This window comes from Abrus precatorius, unplaced genomic scaffold (assembly GCF_003935025.1).
Source record: "Abrus precatorius isolate BTA unplaced genomic scaffold, Abrus_2018 Scaffold7, whole genome shotgun sequence".
Classification (NCBI taxonomy): domain Eukaryota; kingdom Viridiplantae; phylum Streptophyta; class Magnoliopsida; order Fabales; family Fabaceae; genus Abrus; species Abrus precatorius.
In genome coordinates, this window is record NW_020874417.1 from 14,510,045 (window position 1) to 14,532,776 (window position 22,732).

The window sequence follows — 22,732 nt, forward strand, 5'->3', positions numbered from 1 at the left end:
ACCATTAGTTTAGTTTACATAAAATTACATAAAAGCGTTTGCAATGAATATCCAAATCAGATTCACGCCACCCTAGTTCAAATAAACCAACAAAATCCCTACATCTTGGATTTTAATCTTTAAATTTAACACTTTCTATTAATTTTAGTCTTTTGCATTATAAAAAAATATATATACAAACCGTTGGTGATTAACGACATTTATCATATACTGTTATTAATTAACAAAGGTTTGACTAACCGCGACGAATATTAAAATTACCTGCGATTGTTTAAAATCGTCGGTAATCTGTTCGTCACACTTAAATTAACTACAATTTTATGAATCGTGGATAACATTATTTACGACAGTTTAAACCCTCATTAAACCATTGTAGTGCTTTAACTCTAATAATTATTAATCAATTTAAAACTTATTTATCTTAGCATTGAAAAAATATTTTTTGTACCCTTTAATTAAAAACACAATTATATACGCATTATGATTATATTCAATAACTTAAATAGATTCTGTTTAAATTAATTTTATTCAATTTTAAACCAACCCAGCACTTATTCAATTAAAGAATGTAAAATACTTAAAAGCGAGTTCCTAAATATATATATATATATATATATATATATATATAAAGATAAGTCATTCTTTGGGGGCAACTGGAATATTTGATTTGGTTAATACAACTTAATGTTCTGTTACAAGTTACAACGTAATGAAAAATACAATATCTGCAAAAATGTATACAGTTTCTAATTTCTGTATGTTCCTAACTCTCTTATTGGTATATTATTTGGACTCCAATTATTCAGTTTCCTCAAAGCATTAAACCCGGGATTGATGGAAAAGAGCCCTGCCAAAATTAATCTACAGAAGCTAAATATAGATTATGCTAATAGTCAAACTAATAATTCAAATCAAGGACTGGATGGAATAGTTGCATTTGAAGGAGTTCACCCCACTTATATGGGCAAAGATATCTGAGGAATCAACCATATCATCATCTTCTTTCACAATTATCTGCAAGTACAAAATGGGAGGAATATATGATTAAGGAATTATGCCATCAAATAATTGGAAAGGTAAAAGTGATAGGGAATTTTTTTTAATTCATATATTTTATTTCTTATACTTTGGCAAGTTGAACAACAATATCCAATTATATGTGCCAAGGGAATCTTACTTCTTCATCATCATCTTCATGATTGCTACTAGCTTGTCTATGGCTCTCTCCAAAGTCATCATTCTTTGCAAACCTTCCTCTAACCCGGGGTCTACTATCTGCCAAAGTTTTGCGGCATGCATACTGCAATTTTTCAATTCCAATTTGCACCATTAGTTCAATTTTGAAAATATGCATAACACATGGTTAATGAAATACATTGGAATCCATGTATGACAGATTTTTTTGGTAACATAATGTATTGGAATCCATGTATAACATAATAAGATTTCAAATTTTATTGTTGATGTTGCTATTCAGATAAAGTACCTTGATTTTCTTGCTGAAATTTCTTTCATTTCTCTTCTTCATGTATCTATGAATCTTTTCTTTCCTTTGCTCAACAGAAAGTTTTCCAACCTTTAAGGTAGAGTCCTCCAAGTGACAGATTTCTGGTGCCAAAGTGGCAGAACTCCCAGCCCCACATACCAGTTTCTGGCTCTCACCACCAAGTGCCTGAGAGAGAAATTGCAATTATACATCAATTTCTTATTCAACAAAAAGATGAAAGATGTTAGCCCACTCAATTTTCAAAAGCTGCACATTAACTTTTATTAGAGACTGTAGAAAAAGATATAACACAGACTGTTTATTATCTTTTGTTTTTTTCTTTGGTTGAAAGTGGTTATTCCTTCTTGCTAGGCCAAATTACTTTTTAATGTAGGTGACTTAATAAAATGACTCAGTCATGGGGCACCTATGAGTTTTTAGCTTAGATAGAGATTTGTGGACCCTGATCTTTCCCCAGAAGTCCACTTCTGAAAAAGCCATTTCTTAGTTATAAGAGCTTCACTGCTGCAACCTTAGTAAACTTTGAAGCATCAATAAATTTCTTCGGCCATCGAGTATTTCCTAATTCTCAACACGTTGAACATTGGGACTGAAAAAACTTTCACTTGGTTTATTGAACTGAAGCTCAAAGCAATCAAGAAAAACTTAATTAAGCAGTTTGGAAAATTGCACACACCTGAAGGTCTGGTGGGTTAAACACCCTCTGAATTGAATCTGTACAATAAATTCTAACATTTTCTCCTTGGTAGTCCAATTCTTGTGTCTGCAGTTCAGACCCCAGTAGAATGTTGCCACCAAACAAACCAGAACCATCCGCAGATAAAGCAGTGTTAAGGGGCCCTTGAGGCATGTACACTCCTATGCCAGGACTTAGATAAGAGCAAGAAGGAGATGAAGGATTAAGAGGCACATAAGAAGGGATGGAAGATATGCAATCATCTTCAAAAACAGATGGTAATGGAGCCCCAGCAAGGGGTGCAACAATAGGGTCAGTGTGATACTGAGAGAGGCCCTTCAAAACTGAACTACTTGTTGCTGATAGTTGCACCACTTGTGGCTGAGCTGAAGAGAAATCAAAGTGTTCCTGTTGAATTGTGATTGGGAGAAGAGGGGGAACCACGAAAGCTGGAGATGATGAGAAGTCTATGGAGGCTGAGATGTCATTGTCAATTTCTTCTTGGGAGTCAAAGATAATAGACAAGTTAGTACTGTTTGTTGTGTCGTTGTTGTTGTTGGTGTTGGTTGCTGTAGTACTAGATGGGGTGGTGACTATATTGTTGTTGTTACTATTGATCTTATTGTTGTCTACATCTAAAGTTGGAGATAGGTTTGTGGCATATGAGGAAATCTCTTCATGGCAACAATTGGAGCTGGAGGTAACCTCAGAATTTGGCAGTGTCTCTGGGAAGAATTCAGAGTCACATAGTTCGAAAATTCGAGCACTGATCGGGCTTGAAATCTCATCCTGCAGTGAAAGGCATATAAGAAATGTAAACAACATGTTTACCAAAAACTACTAAACACTAGACTGAGAATAATTTTAGCAAGGCCCCTTCTTTATAAAACAAACTAGGAAACGTGATTCTTTATAATTTTTATTGATTTTGATTATGGGTTTGAAAACTGAATCCAATTCCTCTTTTTGTTGATAGACATGAGTCTGATCTGATCACTTAGAACAGAAAAGAAATTCAAAAGCTAATATTCTCTTAATCAATTGAAACTTTGGCTTGAAGATGTAGTGGGCATTCAAAAGAGAAAGACATGCCAAATGATATAACAGTATCTGCCACAATAGCACTCCTTTTTCAAGATGAAAATGATATAAATCAATGTGCAAAGGCCCCTACATGGCACCCTACATATGACTCTGGTTGGTTGCATAGTCTAGTCAGGTTTTGTCCATATTTGGTAATAAACTGAAAAGAAATTTTCCAAAAGGCTTGGCATTTTTGGGTTATTTAATTATGAAAGAGATGTGCATCTATGCCTTCATGTGACAGGTAGGAGCCATGGTACCCAATGTTAGTATGAAATACAAGCATGTAAAAACAAAGAAGGAACCTCATGCTATGTTATTTGTGTTCAGTAAGTGGAAATTGTCCTTCAATGGGAATTGAAAGCCACTTGAAGGAACCCCCATAATGCTATATATGCTATCCATGTGAATTGTTGTCAATAAGACCCTTCTTCCTATCTAACTGAATAAAGAATATCAAAATTAGCAAAGCTTACACAAGAAGCCCAAAGAGATATATATTCCACAAGAACCGAAAGCTATGTTTAAATGACTATCACGGAAACGTTACATCATATTACAGTTTTGCCCTTGGAAAATGACATTTTGGTGGCAAGGCCATTGTCTTGGACTGGATAATAATATCAAAAAGAGCAAAGCCTCACTCTCACGGAGTCTTTGATTCCTTCTCATTGTTCAGTCAATAAATTACATTATGCTCTCCAACCATATAAATAGAGCAAAGAAAACGTTCTGTCCTACAAATTGCAAGTGAAGCCTTCACGGAAAAGAATGTGAATATGGCTTCTGGTTTTTCTATGATAGCTATTAGTGCTACTGGCAGCTTCCAGTTAATTCCGGGAATATCTCCAATATGGGAAATATTATTCAGACTTCTCAACTCATTCACAAATTAAGGTGAAATTAATTAACAAGCAACAAACATTAACAAACCATATTCATTAATTATTGGAAAGAATTAAAATGCAGGATTAATTAGTTAGAGAAATTAATTAATTTCCAGAAATATTAAGAAATAATGCGCCCCCCAAGAGAAAAGCAATTTTTTCACACCTTGGTGTATACACACCCTCCAAACTCCAAAGGGTGCAAAGTCATCATTTTTTAAAGGAGGAACAACCCATTTTCCATACAAACTTGTAAAGTTCCACACAATCACACTCAACTCAAAAGGAAACCATTTAACCAAGGTGATCATAGATATTGCATGCATGACACAAAGATATGTATGTGGCTTAGTTCCAACACATGCATTAACATTAAAGTATATGATTAAGATATGTATATATATAACAAGTTGAAGCTTGAGGGCATTACAATGGAGAGTTGTTCAGGCGGTGTTGGAGGGTGGATAACATCTTGCAACATGGTGATTGGTGATCAAATCCTCTTTGGCTTTGAAAGAAGGTAAATAAGTGTATATGAAATGAAAGGTATGTATATAACAAACAAACACACACTTGGAAGTGTAATTTGGTGTTGTGACACCTCAACTGGAAAAACAAGTCTGGTGGGGTGACTAAAAAGAATGCATGCTTACAAAATGAAGCCTTAAAAGATGCGTTTTATTTAGAAAAGAAAAAAGAGACAAAGAAAGAAAGTTGTAGGGAAAGAGAGAATGGGAAATGGATATAGAAAGAGAGATAGAGAGAGAGAGAGAGAGAGTGGAGAGTATGAGGGTGTCAAAAACAGAGAAAATTAGTTATGTTCATATATAGGGGGGATGAGGTTGTACGTAGAGCCGTCAAGTGTGGCACTCGCGGGCGTCAACGCGAGAGTGGCGTTGGGCCATTCATTCACTACTTTGGTGGGGTACACTTCCATTCATTTCAATTCAATTCTACGTATTATATAATTATATTATTATAGCCCTATTGACATGGGGCTTATTTATTTATTTTAATGTTTTTTAAAAAATAATTTTTTAAAATAATGTTTTTTAAAAACATATTCCCTGTCCAAGGTTTTTTTTTTAGCATCACACAATATACATAGTGTAATTTCAATATACATAATATATTTGTAATTGTTAATTAAAAATTATATAATTTTTTTATTTTTAAATTTTATAATTTTTTATTTTTAATAAATTTTAATTAGATATTAAAATATAATTTTTTTCTTTTTTTTAACCACTTTCGTAAATTGATCCAGCTAATGATACATGGCGCAATTCTGTGAGTCTCGTCTCTCTGCAGTAGGCAAAACTCACCAGATGATGACACATGGCGCAGTCTGATAGTTTCGTCTCTACTGAAGACAAAATAGTATTTAAAAAATTAAAAAAATATATTTTGTCAAAACAGTATGCGAAACAAGTCTTGACTTGACAAAAAAAACTCCAGACAAGGAATATGTTTTAAAAAACATTATTTTAAGAATTTATTTTTTAAAAACATTAAAAAAATAAATAAGCCATTGACATGGCAACTGGGTTGGCCAACCCTTTCTTTTTTTTTTCTTTTTCTTTTTAATCACTATTAAATCCTATCCCAATTCCAGTATGATAATTTATGATTAAGTTATAGAATAAAAAATATTTGTATTATCAGTGAATTTTAATAAAATTTTAATAAATAAACTATTTTTAAAATAATTTATTATTTGAATTTTTTTATATTAAATAAGTCATTTTACTAAACTATAAATAAACAAAAATTATTTATATATCTTTCAATGCATAAAGAACTTAACATTCTATATATTTTAAAAAATAAATTAATGTTAAAGGTAATTATCTTATAATCTATACCATAAGAGGTAAGTATTTTTTATACTTGAGCCACATGCTAATAGCATATATATATATATATATATTATGATTTGATTCATATAATTATCTATTGAAAAAAATATCAAATCTAATAAAGTATTTTATAATTTTAATCCCATAAAAAAATAAAAGAGTTTGTACTGTATAATTTTATGTTGTTCTCTTTTATTTATATAAATATCATCTAAATAAACAAAAATTTTATGACGATGAGTATCATATATACTTTTATTATATTTAACATATATAACAAGAAGTTATACCATATAAAGTTGTTGTATATTTTTAATAGTCTGTTTTCTAATAAACAAAATGTAAAATTGGTCTAAAAATGAAAGAAAAAGTTAAAAAATTAAAATATAGAATATCAAGCAACATATAAATGAAATAAATAAAATTTTAATAAACCATAAATTAAGTAACAAATACATAAAATTAAAAATTTGAAAAACACGAATAAATGTCATGTATGTGATAGTAGAGGATATGGTAATTATTATTTTTTATTTATAATAAAATATTATTAAATAAATATTTTTTAACATTAATATATGATATATTAATATTTGATAGTATATTTATAACTTCATAAAATTTACTATAATACATCTTACTTTTGTGTATTCTTTTTTTTTTGTATATACAATTAAACTTAATATACATTTTTTTATAAAAAAAAAAACACAAGATAAAAGGAATATAAGCTAAAATAGCTCAATTGATTAGAGTATGTGATCCTTAACCACAATGTTGGAGGTTCTAGCCTATCTTAGGGCTACATGGGTAAGTGTTTATTTGGGAATTAATGATGTGGCATATTTTAAGTTTACATTTATAGTTTGATTTTGATTAATAAACACTTTTCATATGTTTTTATTTTTATAGTTTTTACCATTTTCTACAAATAAATGCTTTAATTTCGTATTTTTAGTTATTCTGACCTTTGACAACTCTTTTGGCTATAACTTTTTCTACAGATATAATTTTTGGATGATTCTAGTTGCATTGGATTCTACACATCCAGGGTTTCAAAATGCATATATGGATCACTAGATTTGGAGTTGTTTTCGATTTTTTATGATTTTTTAAAACCTTATTTGCATTCTTTAAAACAAAACCTAAAATTAAATTTGACTGAACATGTGTCTTCGTGAATCGACCTAGGTTTGGCTCTATACTGCAAAACCTTTAGAAAACTTAGTTGTTTTGATAACGACTCGGCATCATCTATCAATCAATCATAAAATTTATCTTTATTTAATGAAGTCATAGAAAAATAAAAACTAGACTTTATTTTAACCTTAAATTACTTAACTATGTAACTTAGACTTCAATTAACCTTAGCATCTAATAGGAACTTAAATTTTGATTTAGCTAAGCTTTAAAGGGAACCAAGCCCTACCTTATTTGTAACACCCTCTTTTATTTATTTATTGGTTAGTAAATTGTTTTAAATATTGGGTAATGTTAGAATATGTTTTGAATTAAATTGATGAATGTTTAATAGAGTTCTGGTGTAGGGAGTATTGCTTAGGCAAGACATCTCACTTAAGTGAGTTTGAGCGTCCAGAATTACATGATTTTAGAGTAATCTCGCTCAAGCTAGACATGATAAACTTGACCCAACTGTCCTCTTGCCTAGGCGGGAAGTGATCTTGCTCAAGCGAGTAGAAATCTTGCCCAAGCAAGATGAGTTGCTCAAGCGACAACTCATGGAAAAAATGGCCAACTCTTTGGACGTCTTCTCGCTTCGGTGAGAATGACACTTGCTCAAGTGAAAATATTAGAAAAAGCTTAGAATGACTACGGTTTGGTGTTCTCACCCAAGCGAGAATCACCTGACTCAAGTGATCACATGCGATATTTGAGTGTATTTAAGGGATTTTCAGCATAAAAATTTCATTACATTTCATTTTTACGTTCCCTCTTCATTCTTTCTAAACTTCCAATTCCTTTCCTCAGATAAAACATTTTCAAACTCCGATCGTTGCTCTAATCCGAAGTTAGACGTTAATCTAAGCGGCTCCAAGTAAGTTTCTTTGAGTTTGATTTTATATTTTCTGTTTGTTTCTCTTCATATTCCATTTCTCAAGGGTATCTCATGATATCTAGGAAAACATCTGTTGTTGAGCAATAATCTTCATCAATCTCTCTAAATCATCGTCTCGAGGTAAGAAGGACTCTATTTTGTCATTACAACATAGTATATGTATTCACACACACACACACACATATTGTGCTTTGGAGAGTGATATTATGTTTTCTTGTATATGAATATATGATCGAATGTTGTTTGAGTATTGTGAATATTGATGATGTATACTGGTTGATTGAAATGTTTGTATCATATTTTTGTGAAATACGTAATAAGGAGTTAGTTTGGACATGTCATGAGAAAGCATGATACTTTAGTTGAAATTATATGATTGTGATAAAAGGTTAATGATATTGATCTGCATGACTTGATAATTTAAACTTTGTGGTAGTATTATGAGTGATATGGACTTAGTCTAGAAGTGCTTTACTAAGCACAATTTTGTGGTTAGATAGTGAGAGAAGTATAAGATGAGTATAAAGTGATGAGCGACATTCGCGTATGTGTGATGTAACATCCTCAATTTTGTTGCCCTTGTATGAAAAAATAGGAATTTAGGTGCAAGATTTCTTCTCAAGCGAGATAGGTCTCACTTAAGTGATATTGAGTTTTTTAAAGAGGGCGTTTTGAAGCATTCTCGCTTAAGCGAGGTGAATCTTGCTCAAGTGAGATAGGATAAGGTTGACCTAATTGTCCTTTCGCCTAAGTGAGAAGGTGTCTCATTTAGGCGAGAAGAGGTATCGTCCAGGCGGTAAGAGCTCTTGCCCAGGTGGCCTCACAGGAAAAATAGAGTGCTCTTTGGACCCATTCTTACTTAAGCAAGATGTTGCTCACCCAAGCGAGAGTGTTTCTCGCTCAAGCGAGAATAGCAAAAAATTGAGTAGTTTTACTATCTAGTTTTCTCGCCTAGGCGAGAAAGATCTCACCCAAGCAAGGGCAGAGCTCACTTAAGCGAGAACGCACGGGTTTGGAGGGTTATTTAAGGAACTCTAGCTGTAAAAACATTCATTTTCTCACTAGACAGCCTTTTGTCCTCGTTTCTCTTTGTTCTCTCTCCTTCTCCTCTCAAGAGAAAACTCTTCTGAACTTTGAATCTCTTTTAGATTCGAGCTCAAACATCTATTTCATTTGGAACCAAGTAAGTTTTTCGGAGCTTAGATCTCCAAATTTATCCCTTTCCTTTGATTTTCGTTTTCTCAATAGGTGTTTACCTTGTAATATTTAGGGAGATCCTTATATTTTGGACAAAACCTTCCATAGGGAGTGTTGTACCTTTCCTTTGGATCCCAAGAAGGAGTTGATCATAGAGACTCATTTTCAGGTAACGAGAGTAAATCCCGAACCCTAACTCCTATTTTGTATTTTGGCAATATTCTTGTTTTGAATAGTAAAGCCTTTATATTTATTAAGATCTCAGTGCTAAAATGGGATTTGTGGAGCATGAAAACCTGATGATCTATTTCTAAAAACACTTATATAAGATTTTTTATAGCAGAAATTATGAGTAAAACAAGTTTTTTTAAGAAAGTTTGTGATTCTAATATTAATAATATTTACGTAGAATTATTGCTAGATTATGACTTTGAACAATTAGGGGGTTAAAAGGTGCTAACCCCAAGCTAAACAATTTTATAAAAAGATTGAGAGAGTGTGATTTCTGACAATTTACCTATGATTTAGTTTAATGTATGTTAAATTGCGCGACTAGTTTGAGCCTGAGGGTGACCGACCTTCGACACACTTCATTGATTTGTATGATGTGAAAATAGGTGGATGAATTGTTAATATTGGAATTGTGTAGTGATGAATGTGAATTCGTGTTTGATAACTGATGAATGTGAAAAATGGTGAATTCATGTCATTATGAAAAGTATTTGATTATTTTGAATGGTAATGTTTATTAGTGAGAATGGATGAATATAGGGCTAATGTGAATAAGTATCATAAGAAATGCTGAGACACTGTATAGATAGTTACAGAGATACACTGGGGGTATAGTGTCTGGAGAAGATTTGGGAAATTTTGAAGAAATGAGGGTGGTAAATGCTAATTTTAAGAGAGTGCACAATAATTTGCTGAAACTAAAAGTATTCATAGGCCACACACTCATCTCCTGATGAGACTCCTGACTATACCTTTGCTAAAAGGGGCCAGAGGAACACACGTTGTATCCAAGTTGTTGCAGCTAGCTAGCGACTATCTATATATATGTAAGACCTCAAAGGATCTCAGAGGCAATAGGTGTTAATTTGTGAGATGTGCATTTGTAATAGGTGAAGCATAACGGATTAATTAGAGTAATTATAATATAAGTATTGTAATAAATTGATGGGTGTAATTATAATGCATGTGTAATAATGCATTAATTAATATGGTTGTAATGCACTTATTATGACATACTGCTAGGTGTGAAAATGAATGAAGTAGTGTGAACCTAGTGTATGTTTGAAGTAATGAGGATGTGATGGATGATCAATTGATTTGCTATAATATCTATGAATGTAATGTAGGCTTTGATATTATGTCAATGCATATTGTATGATTTAAAGTATAAATAATATGATTGGTGTAACACCCTCATTTTGTTATTTATTATTATTGCAATTTATTTGTGAACTGCAGAATATCTCGTTGTAGCGAAACAAGTCATCCAGAATCAGGCTCTCTAGAGCCCTCTCATTGTAGTGAGAAGTGGATAAGGAAAACCCAACAACATTCTCGCTGTAGCGAGGATCCTCTCGCTGTAGCTAGAATGACAGATAGCAACGAAAGAAAACTTTCTGATTTTTTTGATGTAGCGAGAGCTGCTCATTGTAGCGAAAAAGTCACGAGTTTGACAGATATTTAAAAAACTTTCATCCTAAAAACTTCATTTTCAACAAACCATCCTTCCCTCTTCATTCTGTTCGTTCTTTCCCTCTCCTTTCCCAGAGAAAACCTCAATAACTCTGAATCTCCCTTGAATTTGAGATCAAACGTCCATTCCACTCGAGTCTAAGTAAGTTTCCGGAGCTCATCCCTTAAATATTGATCCTATTTCTCTTTTCTCTCTTTCATAATAGTAATCTACCTTGTGATGCTAGGAAGAAGTCTAGTCCTTAGGTGTATTTTTAGTCAAGATGTGGAGTTTTTCTCCAGAGCACATGAAGAACTTAGTTCTTGAGATCCATTTCCAAGTAAGGTGAGTTACTCCTAAACCCTAGGTTCTACCTAAATATGTTTATTAATCTTTAGAGAAGAGGACTATCTTATTTTAAAAAGTAAATCCATAAAGTTTTCTTGAAACTAAATAAGTTTAAAATGGATTTTTGGTATAAAAGAGGTTTTTAATCCATTTAGAATCACTTAAGACGTAGTTTATCATAAATAGTCACGAGTAAGAATAAGTTTAACAAATTTATGGATAAATTACTATTTTTTTTTTATAATATATGTGTTGAATGTTGAACTTTAGGCTAGAAAACTCTATTAAGACCAAGAGAATATGATCTCTGGCAGTATATTCTAGATTGCACGATTTGGGCTGAGTTTGAGGGTATCCAACCCTTGGCATATTGTACAGAATTGTGTGATAATATGTTACTATCTTGTGAATATGTGTTGAAATAACAGAACATGATGATTGCATTGAACTTGTGATGATATGTGTCTGCCTTGTGATTGTATACATAATTGAGAAGTTTGTTATTGTGTGAGAGTGATATAAAAGGTATGGTATCCTATATGTGTGAGTTGGGTTAAGTTTGAAAAGAGAAAGAGATACTAGTACGTGTGTTACAAATACACCAATTGGTACCATTATGATATATGCGTTGTAATACATTGACAAGTGAGATTATAACACATATGCTATAATACATCGATTAGTGTATTTTCAATATATGTGTTAGAATAGTATAACTTGATGTGTTACTGTTGAGATACTATATGGATAAATCAGGGATACACTGGGAGTATATGGTCTGAAGTTGATTATGAAAATTTGGAAAAATTAAGAGTGGTAAATGCAATTCACTAATGTGTACATGATATAAAAGTGGGATGCATTTACAAGTCTCACACTCATTTCTTGACCGAACTCCTAACTATACCTCTGATTGGAGGGTTGTGAATGCATACGTTGTAAGGAGAGTGCGTTGGCAGCAATTTAGAGGCCTGAGAGTACCTAAAGTACCATTAATTGATGAGATGTTCAGACTTGGATGGATAAAGTGGCACGAAGTTATGGATTGGATAATGATAATTGGTGAAATATGGAATAATATTCATGGATAACTTTTGTTTGATTAAAATTTTATGATTAAGTAAAGTGGCATGAGTTCAGACATTGAATTTGAATGAGTTAATTAAATAAAAAATGGAATACATACGAGTAAATAAAATGATGAAAGTTGTATATGAATAATTTTGTCTAGTTAAATTTCTTAAGTATGGAACATTCTTACTCTGTTATATGTTGTATTAGAGAATGTTTCTATATTATTATTTATTATTCTATAAAATAAGATTTTTAGTAGGGTGAGGGATGCTCACCCTTACAAACTTTTTCAGGTAATGAAGTGAAAAAAAAGGGAGAATTGATCCGTTCAAGGATCATACTTGTAAGGGATGGTAGGAAAATGATTGCTCTGATAGGACCGGTTATTTTGAAGAAGTAATTATATTAAATTTCTAATGAGAGCTTGAAGTATTTTAATAAATCTATTGTAAATGATGATTCAAAGCACATGATCAATATTTAGTAATTAATTGTCAATATAGAAATTTTAGCTTTCTTGAAATTGTAAATTGATAATCTCAAAGTTATATCCTCAATTCTATTACGAACGAGATTTATAGGTATGGAGTTTTAAAGTTTTACTCATTTTCAGTGATTCAGATTTTACACAAATGGAAATCCATTCTATTTATTTATCTTTCACTTATTTTAATCACATCATATTGATATTTCTATTTTTCTTTAGAGGAAAATTATTTAAATAAATAAGGGATATTACAAAATGGTATTAGAGCAGTTCGTCCTAACAAGTCTAGAGTATGAGACTAGTTTGTGTGTGTGGTGTGTACTTATATTCATGTTTTGTAGGAATATAAGTTGATTGTTTACGAGTAAAAATCTATTTGATACTCCCAAATAGGGATTTGTGTGAGTTGTTTGAATGGAATGTGTTTGTGTATACGTATGTGAACAATAAGTTTGCTAATGTACATATGATATTGTTTGTCTTAATTAGAGGATGGCGGGTAAAGGTAGATCAGTTGGAGCGATCAATGATATTTTAGCACACATGATGCAAGTGTTAGAGATTTTAATGCATGACAGAAGTGTGGAACTAGCAGAGTATTGAGGATTATCTGCATTTACCAAACATCATCCTCCAAAGTTTGAAGGTGAATATGACCTAGAGGGAGCACAAAGATGGATTGCTGATATGGAGAAAATCTTTAGAGCGATGGGTGATTGCAAGTGTCGCGCTCTGACAAATTATTAAAAATTGAATTGCATAAAAATTATGTAGTAAGAGGTGCAATCTGAGTCGTCTCCCAATGATGATAATCTTATACGATTACGAATTTAGATGAGGTTTGATTTATAAAATAACACTGATTAGAATGAAAAATTAACAAGAATTGAAAACTCTAATCCAAGAATTTAGAAGAACTATGATCATTCTATCATCAGATTCCAAGAAGATGCATTAGCCAAAAAATTAGTGATTAATATTAAATTTGAATGAAACCTCAATTCAAATTAAGCATTCACATGAAAACCTTCATGGATTCGATTAACACACAATCGCTCAAAGTTCAGAAACTTCTAGAACCTAATCAATTTGTATTAATTTAATTCACCAATGTCATTAATCTTAGATCTCAAACCTAAAAATCTAATTCACTTTCCTTAAAAAATTAATTACATACATCAACCAAATAATATGTAATCAAACAACTGCACAATTATCAATCCAAATGAATAATTTCAATTCAAAAATTGAATTAGCAAAAGGAAAATGAAGGAAGAGATGAAACCGGATTTGTTGTTGAATGAATTGCGAAATTGATCCTTAAGAATGTCTCAGCCCTTTTTCAATCCTTGGATTAGATGAAAGTCTAAGCCTCCATTAATGGAGGAAAACGAAAGGTAAAAACGTGAGAGAAGAGAAGAGGCAAAGAAGAAGAGACAAAAACCCTAAAACTTGTATTTTCCTAAAGAAAAACAACCTACCCTTTTTCAACCTGCTGCCCTAATTTAAATACAGGGCTTTTAAGGGTCAAAATGTAAAAACTAATTAGTAATTATTCAATTACATTAATCCTCTACTCAATAGCTATCTCTATAATCCTTATTTGTTCAAGTTTGAATTTTGGAAGGAAAGTTATGCTTGTAATTGCTGCCCAATATCCATGCTGAATTCGAGAAGATATTGTGTGGTATTTTTGGCCATGAAGATCTGTCCGATTCAATTTCTAATATGAAGAGAAATTGTAGCCCTGGACATTTGTGGACTGAGATATAGCCCAAATACTGCACCAAGGTCAGAAACTGCGAGTGCATATTTCCTACTTTTTCCAAGCCCAGTTTTAGCATCTTGTCATCAGAATTGGTTTTTGACCTTTGCATAGGAATTGTGCCCCTTTCTCTCAGCTTTAATACAAATCAAGAATCATAATAAAATGAGCTCTACAACTAAAGATATGAACCAGAAACCAAAATAGTATCATAATTTGCCTAATGCTGGAAAAATTAAATAAAGCCCAAATAAAATTCAAACATCATAAAATAATCCAATTCAAACCAGTTAGGCACAAAAGAGGATTAATGAGTTAGGAATGAGAGGAAATAAGGGTGTAAAAATTCCAATTGATCAAATTTCCCCACACTTAGCTCTTGAATGTCCTCATGTAAGACACAATCAAGTACATAGAAACATGTAACCTAAAAGTTATAGAATAATCAAAATAAATAAATTCTCCAATGAATCCTTAGAAGTGCTAAACATAGGGACACAAGATCGAATAAAGCATCAAGAGTTCTACAACAATCAAACATCCAACTCCTAACCTCTCAAAAATGCAAGCCAAGCAATATCATTCAAAGTGTATAGATCAAGCATGAAAAATCTCACAAGATGGTGTATATAACTCAACTCTCAAGTGTATGGTTAAAGTGTTTCACTCAAGTCACCTCAAAAGACAATGCATTACCATAAGCTTGTTAATCTTCTACTTTTTCACTACTTACAATCATATGCAAACACAAATCAAGAGGGCTTTATTCAATGGTTGTAATGGGGCTAAGGTAAGGGTAGGGAAATATGAGGATATGACAAGATACTACCAAAGAGAATAGAAATAACATTGGTCCTTAGACAAATCAAGCCATAACACACATTTACTCTCCTTGAAATTTCTTGTCCCTTTATAAAAAATTCCCATTTTCTTTGTAAATTTTTATTATTTTTTTCTTTTTTTTTCTTCTTGCATTCTTTCTGAACCCCCACACTTGAAATACAATAACATTAATGAAACCAATACACTCCCTATTCCCTAAGGTTAGGTATAACATGATTTTCCACTTAAAGCTTATGATGTGCTAGAAGTCAAAGAATGGTCAATAAGGCTCAAAGGGGCTAAACAAAGAGCAAAATGCAAGGTAAGCTATATGACCAAGTGGGTAAAAATTTGAAAGAAATGTCTCTATCATGTTCACAACTGCATATGAAAATTGTAGCCGCAAAGAAGAATCAAAACAAGTTCTAGAATGATAAAATCTAAGAGGAAAAGCACACAAGAAAGAAAAGAATGGCATGAATTCCAACCATTCAAAAATAAGGCTCAAAAGCTCACAAAGGTAAAGTCTAACATACTCAATCATACAAATCAAAATCAATCACCCAATTTGCATATCTCAAGAGGAAGAAGCAAAAATGAAATTATATAGGAACTCTATCCTCCTTAATGACTATTGCCTTAGCTCAACAACTTCTAATTCAATAAAGGAGAATAAAACAAAAACAATGCTAAATAAATAAAAAAAATATTTATTTCTTTATTATCAACAACCTATTACTCTACCCCCACACTTCAACTTTACATTGTCCTCAATGTAATGTATAATGGAAATGTAAGTAAAATGTAGTAAGGAAAGGAAAAGAGAAACTCCCTAATCAAGCATAAGTGGCCGCTAGCAAATGGACCTCCTCAATGGTCTCCAAGGAAATGTCCTCATGAAATGTCTTCAAGCGGTGGCCATTCACTGTGAGTACTTTATCCGTTCCAGGCTCCAAAATCTGCATAGAACCATAAGAAAAAATCTTAGTCACAATATAAGGACCAAGCCACCTAGATCCGTTCCAGGCTCCAAAATCTGCACAGCACCATAAGAAAAAATCTTAGTCACGATATAAGGACCAAGCCACCTAGAACGAAGCTTACCAAAAAAAAACTTGAGGTTAGAATTGTAGAGAAGCACTTTCTGTCCAATGGACAACTCCTTTTTCTCATAATAACACTTCATTTAATTGAGAATTTGGAAGAAATAACCACGGAGGGATTTCCAGCTGCTTCATGAACTTAATAAGCTTCTCTTCATGCTCTTCATTTCTTTGATGTGCAGAACATTGTGTCTTACTGCTGTACCTAGGCTACTTCCTTGAATATACAATGATGTAATATTTATACTTCAATTGCTCAGGAAATGACTTTAACTCAGATGCAGTAGACAACTTTAGAGAAGGAGGCAATGTAAAAATTGGAGCTAAATCTGCAATGGATGTATCATGATTTACTTTTTCAGGATCTACAACAGCTGCATCAAAATCACCATAGAAATATGTATCAATCTCAGCACAGAAGCTACATTTTGCATAATCATTACATGCATCACAAGTAAAAAAATTCAGAAAACTCAGCCAAATTATCATCAACTAAATCATTCAACAAATTATCATGTAAAATCGAATGAAATGGAAGAGGAACAAGTTGCTCAAAATTTTCTTCTGCCTCGATAGAAGTGGCATGAGCAGTAGGAGCAAATTCTACACTTGCTGGGCTGCAATCACTTGCTAGAGCAGTAGCATTAAGATCTTCATCTGTTGGTTGTTGCTCTTGCGAGTCTTGAATGATTTTTCTTGAACTCAGAGTAACATTTTCTAGATCAACAACTGGTTGTGTAGAAAGATTACCAGGACCTTGAGTTTACAATTGATTCAAAGTGGAAGCCAACTGTCCAATATGATTTTCCAAGTTTTGAATGGATGCTTATGTTCTTAGCTGGAAATTCATATCGTTAATTGCCATTTCCCTCATCAACTCTTTCAAGGAAGGCTCATTCTTGGAAGGTGCAGCAGTTTGTGGTGGGGGTTGATATTTTTGCTGCGTAAAATTACCCCATTCCAAGTTTGAATGATTCATCCAACCTGTGGGCTCATGCAATGTAGGACAAAAGTCAGTGGAATGTTCAGGTGAAGCACAAATCTCACACAACATTGCATCCATCTGTGATAATGTCAATTGCTTGATCAAAGAAGTTAAATCATCTAGCTTGTTTTCTATTCTTCTATGATCAGTAGCATGAAAAGTTCTCTCAGCCATAATATCTAAATAAGAATGAAAAGATATGCAAAAAAAAAAAAATTCTTTTTTTTTCCAAAAACCACCAGCTAGCCTCCAATCAATTGCCATTCAATAGATCTCGTCGAGCTATATGAAATGCATATACTATAATAGAAAATGGGAGCTGTATGCAAAAAGTTATGTCACTTTTAAGTTTTGAGGCAGAGATGTACACGGTCAGTTACACGCTCGTGTAGTTTTGTTTTCTTCAAATAAAGTTTTGGCAAAGATGTGCACGTTCAGTTACACGGCCGTCTACTTGACTGTGTACATCTCTGTGTGAGTGTTCTGTTTAAAATTTTACTGGCAGTGATCTACACGGTCATTTACACGGCCGTGTAGATTTTTGACGAATGTAGAATACAGAAACAGAATGAACAACGCAGAAATGCAGAAATAGCAACACGATTGAATTGAATGATGTGATATTAAGCAAGGATAGATGACTATCTACTATGCTATTCAAACGCTACAAAAACAGAATGCAGAGACACAATTATGCTAAAGGAAAAACGCTAATTATGCAAAATCCTAATTCGATGAAAAATGCTAATTATGCAGAATCCTAATTAGATGTAAAATGCAACACAGAACACGCAATGCAATCACACTAATACAGAATTACATAATCAAATAACATCATCATCCTCAGCAATGACGCCAAAATTTGATCGCGAGTGTCGCGCTTGGACAAATTATTAAAAACCGAATTGCATAAAAATTATGTAGTAAGAGGTGCAATCCGAGTCGTCTCCCAATGATGATAATGTTATATGATTACGAATTTGGATGGGGTTTGATTTATAAAATAACACTGATTAGAATGAAAAATTAACAAGAATTGAAAACTCTAATCCAAGAATTTAGAAGAACTATGATCATTCTATCACCAGATTCCAAGAAGATGCATCAGCCAACAAATTAGTGATTAACATTAAATTCAAATGAAACCTCAATTTAAATTAAGCATTCACATGAAAACCTTCATGCATTCGATTAACACACAATCGCTCAAAATTCAGAAACCTCTAGAACCTAATTGATTTGTATTAATTTAATACACCAATGTCATTAATCTTAGATCTCAAACCTGAAAAGCTAATTCACTTTCCTTCAAAAATTAATTACATACATCAATCGAATAATATGTAATCAAACAACTACACAATTATCAATCCAAATGAATAACATCAATTCAAAAATCTAATTAGCAAAAGGAAAATGAAGGAAGAGATGAAATCAGATTTTTTGTTGAATGAATTGCGAAACCAATCCTCAAGAATGTCTCAGCCCTTTTTCAATCCTTGGATTAGATGAAAGTCTAAGCCTCCATTAATGGAGGAAAACAAAAGGTAAAAACATAAGAGAAGAGAAGAGGCAAAGAAGAAGAGACAAAAACCCTAAAACTTGTATTTTCCTAAAGAAAAACAACCTACCCTTTTTCAACCTACTGCCCTAATTTAAATACAGGCCTTTTAAGGGTCAAAACGTAAAAACTAATTAATAATTATTCAATTACAGTAATCCTCTACTCAATAGCTATCTCTGTAATCCTTATTTGTTCAAGTTTGAATTTTGGAGGGAAAGTTATGCTTGTAATTATTACCCAGTATCCATGCTGAATTTGAGAAGATATTGTGTGGTATTGTTGGCCATGAAGATCTGTCCGATTCAATTTCTGATATGAAGAGAAATTGTAGCCCTGGATGTTAGCTTCAAAACGCAACTGGAATGGGTTTAAACGGACATCTGTGGACTGAGATATAGCCCAAATACTGCACCAAGGTCAGAAACTGCGACTTCATATTTCTGACTTTTTTCAGGCCCAGTTTCAGCATCTTATCATCAGAATTGGTTTCTCACCTCTATATAGGATTGTGCACCTAATCATAATGAAATGAGCTCTACAACTCAAGATATGGCCCAGAAACCAAAACAGTAGCATAATTTGCCTAATGTTGGAAAAATTAAATAAAGCCTAAATAAAATTCAAATATCATAAAATGATTCAATTCAAACCAATTAGGCACAAAAGAGGATTAATGAGTTAGGAATGAGAGGAAATAAGATTGTAAAAATTCCAATTGATCAATGGGTTATCAGGAAGAGTATAGGGTGCTATATGTTACATATATGCTCAGTAGAGAAGCTGAGGATTGGTGGAGATTTTTGAGTCAAAATGTACTACAAGAGAATGGATATATTACTTTGGAAACTTTTAAGGCCAGCCTTTTAGGAAACTATTTCCCTAGTGATATAAAGAGATAGAAAGCTAGAGAACTCTTGGAATTGAAGTAAGGAGATATGACAGTGGTGAGTATGCGGCCAAATTTCATGAATTAATGAAGAACTGGCCTTATTTCCAACATGAAGAAGGTGGCGAAGCCTTTTATGCTCAATTTGAGAATGGATTGAGGGCAGATATTCATATTGTAGTTTGTGTTCTTCAAGTGATCGATGTGCCTACATTGGTAAGCAAGTGTCGTGTCTATGAAGTTAACTTAAAAGACAAACCAGTGGAGGACATGATAGGAGAATTTGTCAGGTAGGACAAGAAACCCTATATATTTCAAAGAAAACTTTACCAAAGCACAACTCAAACTTAAGCAAGTGGAGTGCCAAATTGTAGTGACAATAACATCAGTGGTAAATCTCGTGGTAGAGTTAGATGCTTTGATGCAAGGGACCTAACATTGTTAAAGATTGCCTTATGTGACTCTTGATTTGTGACTATTTTGGAAACAAAGCACATTTAGTCAATAATTGTCAATCTGCACCTCAGAGGTGAAAGCGTAGGTGAAAGCAACAAAAATTCATTCTGAAATAATAATTTCTTGGGTTCAGTGAAGTGCTATCGATGTAAAGGACCTCATTTAGTGAAGAAATGTATAAGATATAATTTGGGTTACACATGTGGTCAAAATAGGATACGTAATAAGCTCCTGTTGATAAGTTAATGTTTTGTATAATCCTAGAATCATATGTATATTCCTTCATATTCCTTTCTTTTGTATAAGAATTCTTATTTTGTCTGTACCTTCTTGATTTTATAATATTATGATGTCTATGTTATTGAGGGATCAATTGTACATTTTCCTTTGTATCTTTTGTTATACATGAATCTTGTTTTGCTGGTACCTCCTTGTCACGTAATGTTGTAATGTCTATTTCCAATAATAAACCAGACGTTATTTTATCCATGTTTGGATTGTTCTATGCCAATTCAATGTAAACTCCTTTCTTATGAGATTGAATTTTCTACTACTTCTTTCTAATTCGTAAGATTGAAAATGGACTGATCTAATTATATTTGTTTGACACAAGAGTAAAGCTTTAACTTTGACTTTTGTGCATCGTATATTTTTAAGATTTTGGGAGTGGACGATTTGGTGAAAGTAAGGAGTGTTAGAGCTTTTACAACATTGTTATCTTTCGAGAGTAAATTCTTCAAGCGCAGACATATGTTAAGTTATAAACAAAATTTTTGAGAAACTTCTATGGAAGAAATGATAGAAATAGAACTACCTCATATAGCAAAACATAAGTTGACTATAAGGATTACATTGGAACTAGTTTATGGTCGATTACGCTATGTAGTGTCACCAATAAAGTTAATGAGGGTGAAAAGATGGTGGTAGAAAGTGTTTATGAAACTAAGTATGACGTCATAAGAAGTACTTGTATTTTATCGAGAAAGAGGGGGATCATATCATAAGGATGTTTGTAAATCATCATCAACTTGATAGAGTAACTGGTGCTGAACGCAAGTGATCTTTTGGGACAATCTAGAATTTTCTTGACTGATGACATCACTAATTGAATTGGCTTGATGGGAGCAAGTTTTACTTAAAAGAAAGAACGACAAAAATGGTTGATTTTGGTATTCATTTTAGATTTGTTTGATCGAGAGAAAGGAAAATTTGAAATGTAGTACAAGCTGTTATTGTCAAAATAATTAGAATAAAGGAAATTTTTTATGCACTAGGCATGTATGACCAAGTGAAGGAAAATATCTGGTATGTGATTGATAGATGATTGCCGAGTTGCTATTAAAATAACTAAGTTTTCTAAAGATTTTGTAGTATAAAGTCAAAACCTAGGTCGATTCACGGAGACACATTCTCAGTCAAATTCAATTTTAGGTTTTCTTTTAAAAAATGCAAATAAGGTTTTTGGGGTTTTGAAAATTGCAATTAATCAAATTAAATTACGAACAAAATTAAAGTGAAAAAAAATGAATTAAGAAACATCAATCCACAAAATACCAATTACGTGTAACTTCGACTATCACAGTATCTAAAGATTTAAATCTACATTTGAACAATCACCCAATTCAATTATTAATTCAATCGAATAACCTAATTGAATACAGTTATGAAATAAATCAAATAATCATTTAACCTAATTCACATTAATTATCAAATTAGAGCATCAATAGAGTCCTACTTTGAAATCTAACAACAGAAAAGTCAATCATAATCGCAATAAACAAGTCTAATATTAGAGAAAAAAGAGAACAAACTCGGAGCAATTAGCGCAGAACTCAAGTCAGAACTACAGCATTTGGATTCTGCAAATTGAATGAGAGGTTTAGCCTTCCATCGAACGCTTAACCCACGCAAGAATGAGAAAAGAATGAGAGAGTTTGAAAGAAAGTAAAAACAAGGATTCTTATTTTGGCCAAGTCTCAAAAGCTCAAAGTGTCTAATCACTCTCCCTAATTCAGAACCTTATTAGTCTATTTATAGGTTCTGATTAGGGTAAATTAAGTGGCCAAAATGCAGGCCTTAATAATATGTAAAAGCCTAAATACAATTATTAAATAACAAGGGTCCAAATGCAATCCCGCAGCAATATTCATCAAATTTGCCTCAACTTAAAAAATCATAAAAATAGAAAACAACTCCAAATCTAGCCATCCATATATGCATTTTGAAGCCTTGGATGTGTAGAATCCAATGCAACTGGAATCAGCTAAAAATG

General features: G+C 32.5%; 1 protein-coding gene across 2 annotated transcripts; it reads right to left on the reverse strand.

The window, feature by feature from the left end:
• Positions 1–906: 906 nt before the first annotated feature.
• On the reverse strand, positions 907–4,634 carry LOC113873395. Of its 2 annotated transcripts, XM_027511496.1 has the most exons (6): positions 4,584–4,634; positions 2,559–2,972; positions 2,184–2,507; positions 1,487–1,672; positions 1,178–1,300; positions 907–1,014 (listed from the first exon to the last, which is right to left on the reverse strand). In XM_027511496.1, the coding sequence occupies exons 1-6, from the start codon at positions 4,632–4,634 to the stop codon at positions 907–909; spliced, it is 1,206 nt and encodes a 401-aa protein (XP_027367297.1). The 2 variants fall into 2 exon arrangements, with proteins under 2 accessions (XP_027367297.1, XP_027367295.1); XM_027511494.1 differs by having other exon boundaries at positions 2,184–2,972.
• Between the last annotated feature and the right edge of the window lie 18,098 nt (positions 4,635–22,732).

Coding starts and splice junctions, on each gene's coding strand:
- LOC113873395 (XM_027511494.1), bottom strand. CDS start 4,634: ATGTTGCAAGATGTTATCCACCCTCCAACACCGCCTGAACAACTCTCC. Junction 1,673..2,183: donor TTAACCCACCAGACCTTCAG/GTGTGTGCAATT, acceptor TTTCTCTCTCAG/GCACTTGGTGGTGAGAGCCA. Junction 1,015..1,177: donor ATGAAGATGATGATGAAGAA/GTAAGATTCCCT, acceptor TTGTACTTGCAG/ATAATTGTGAAAGAAGATGA.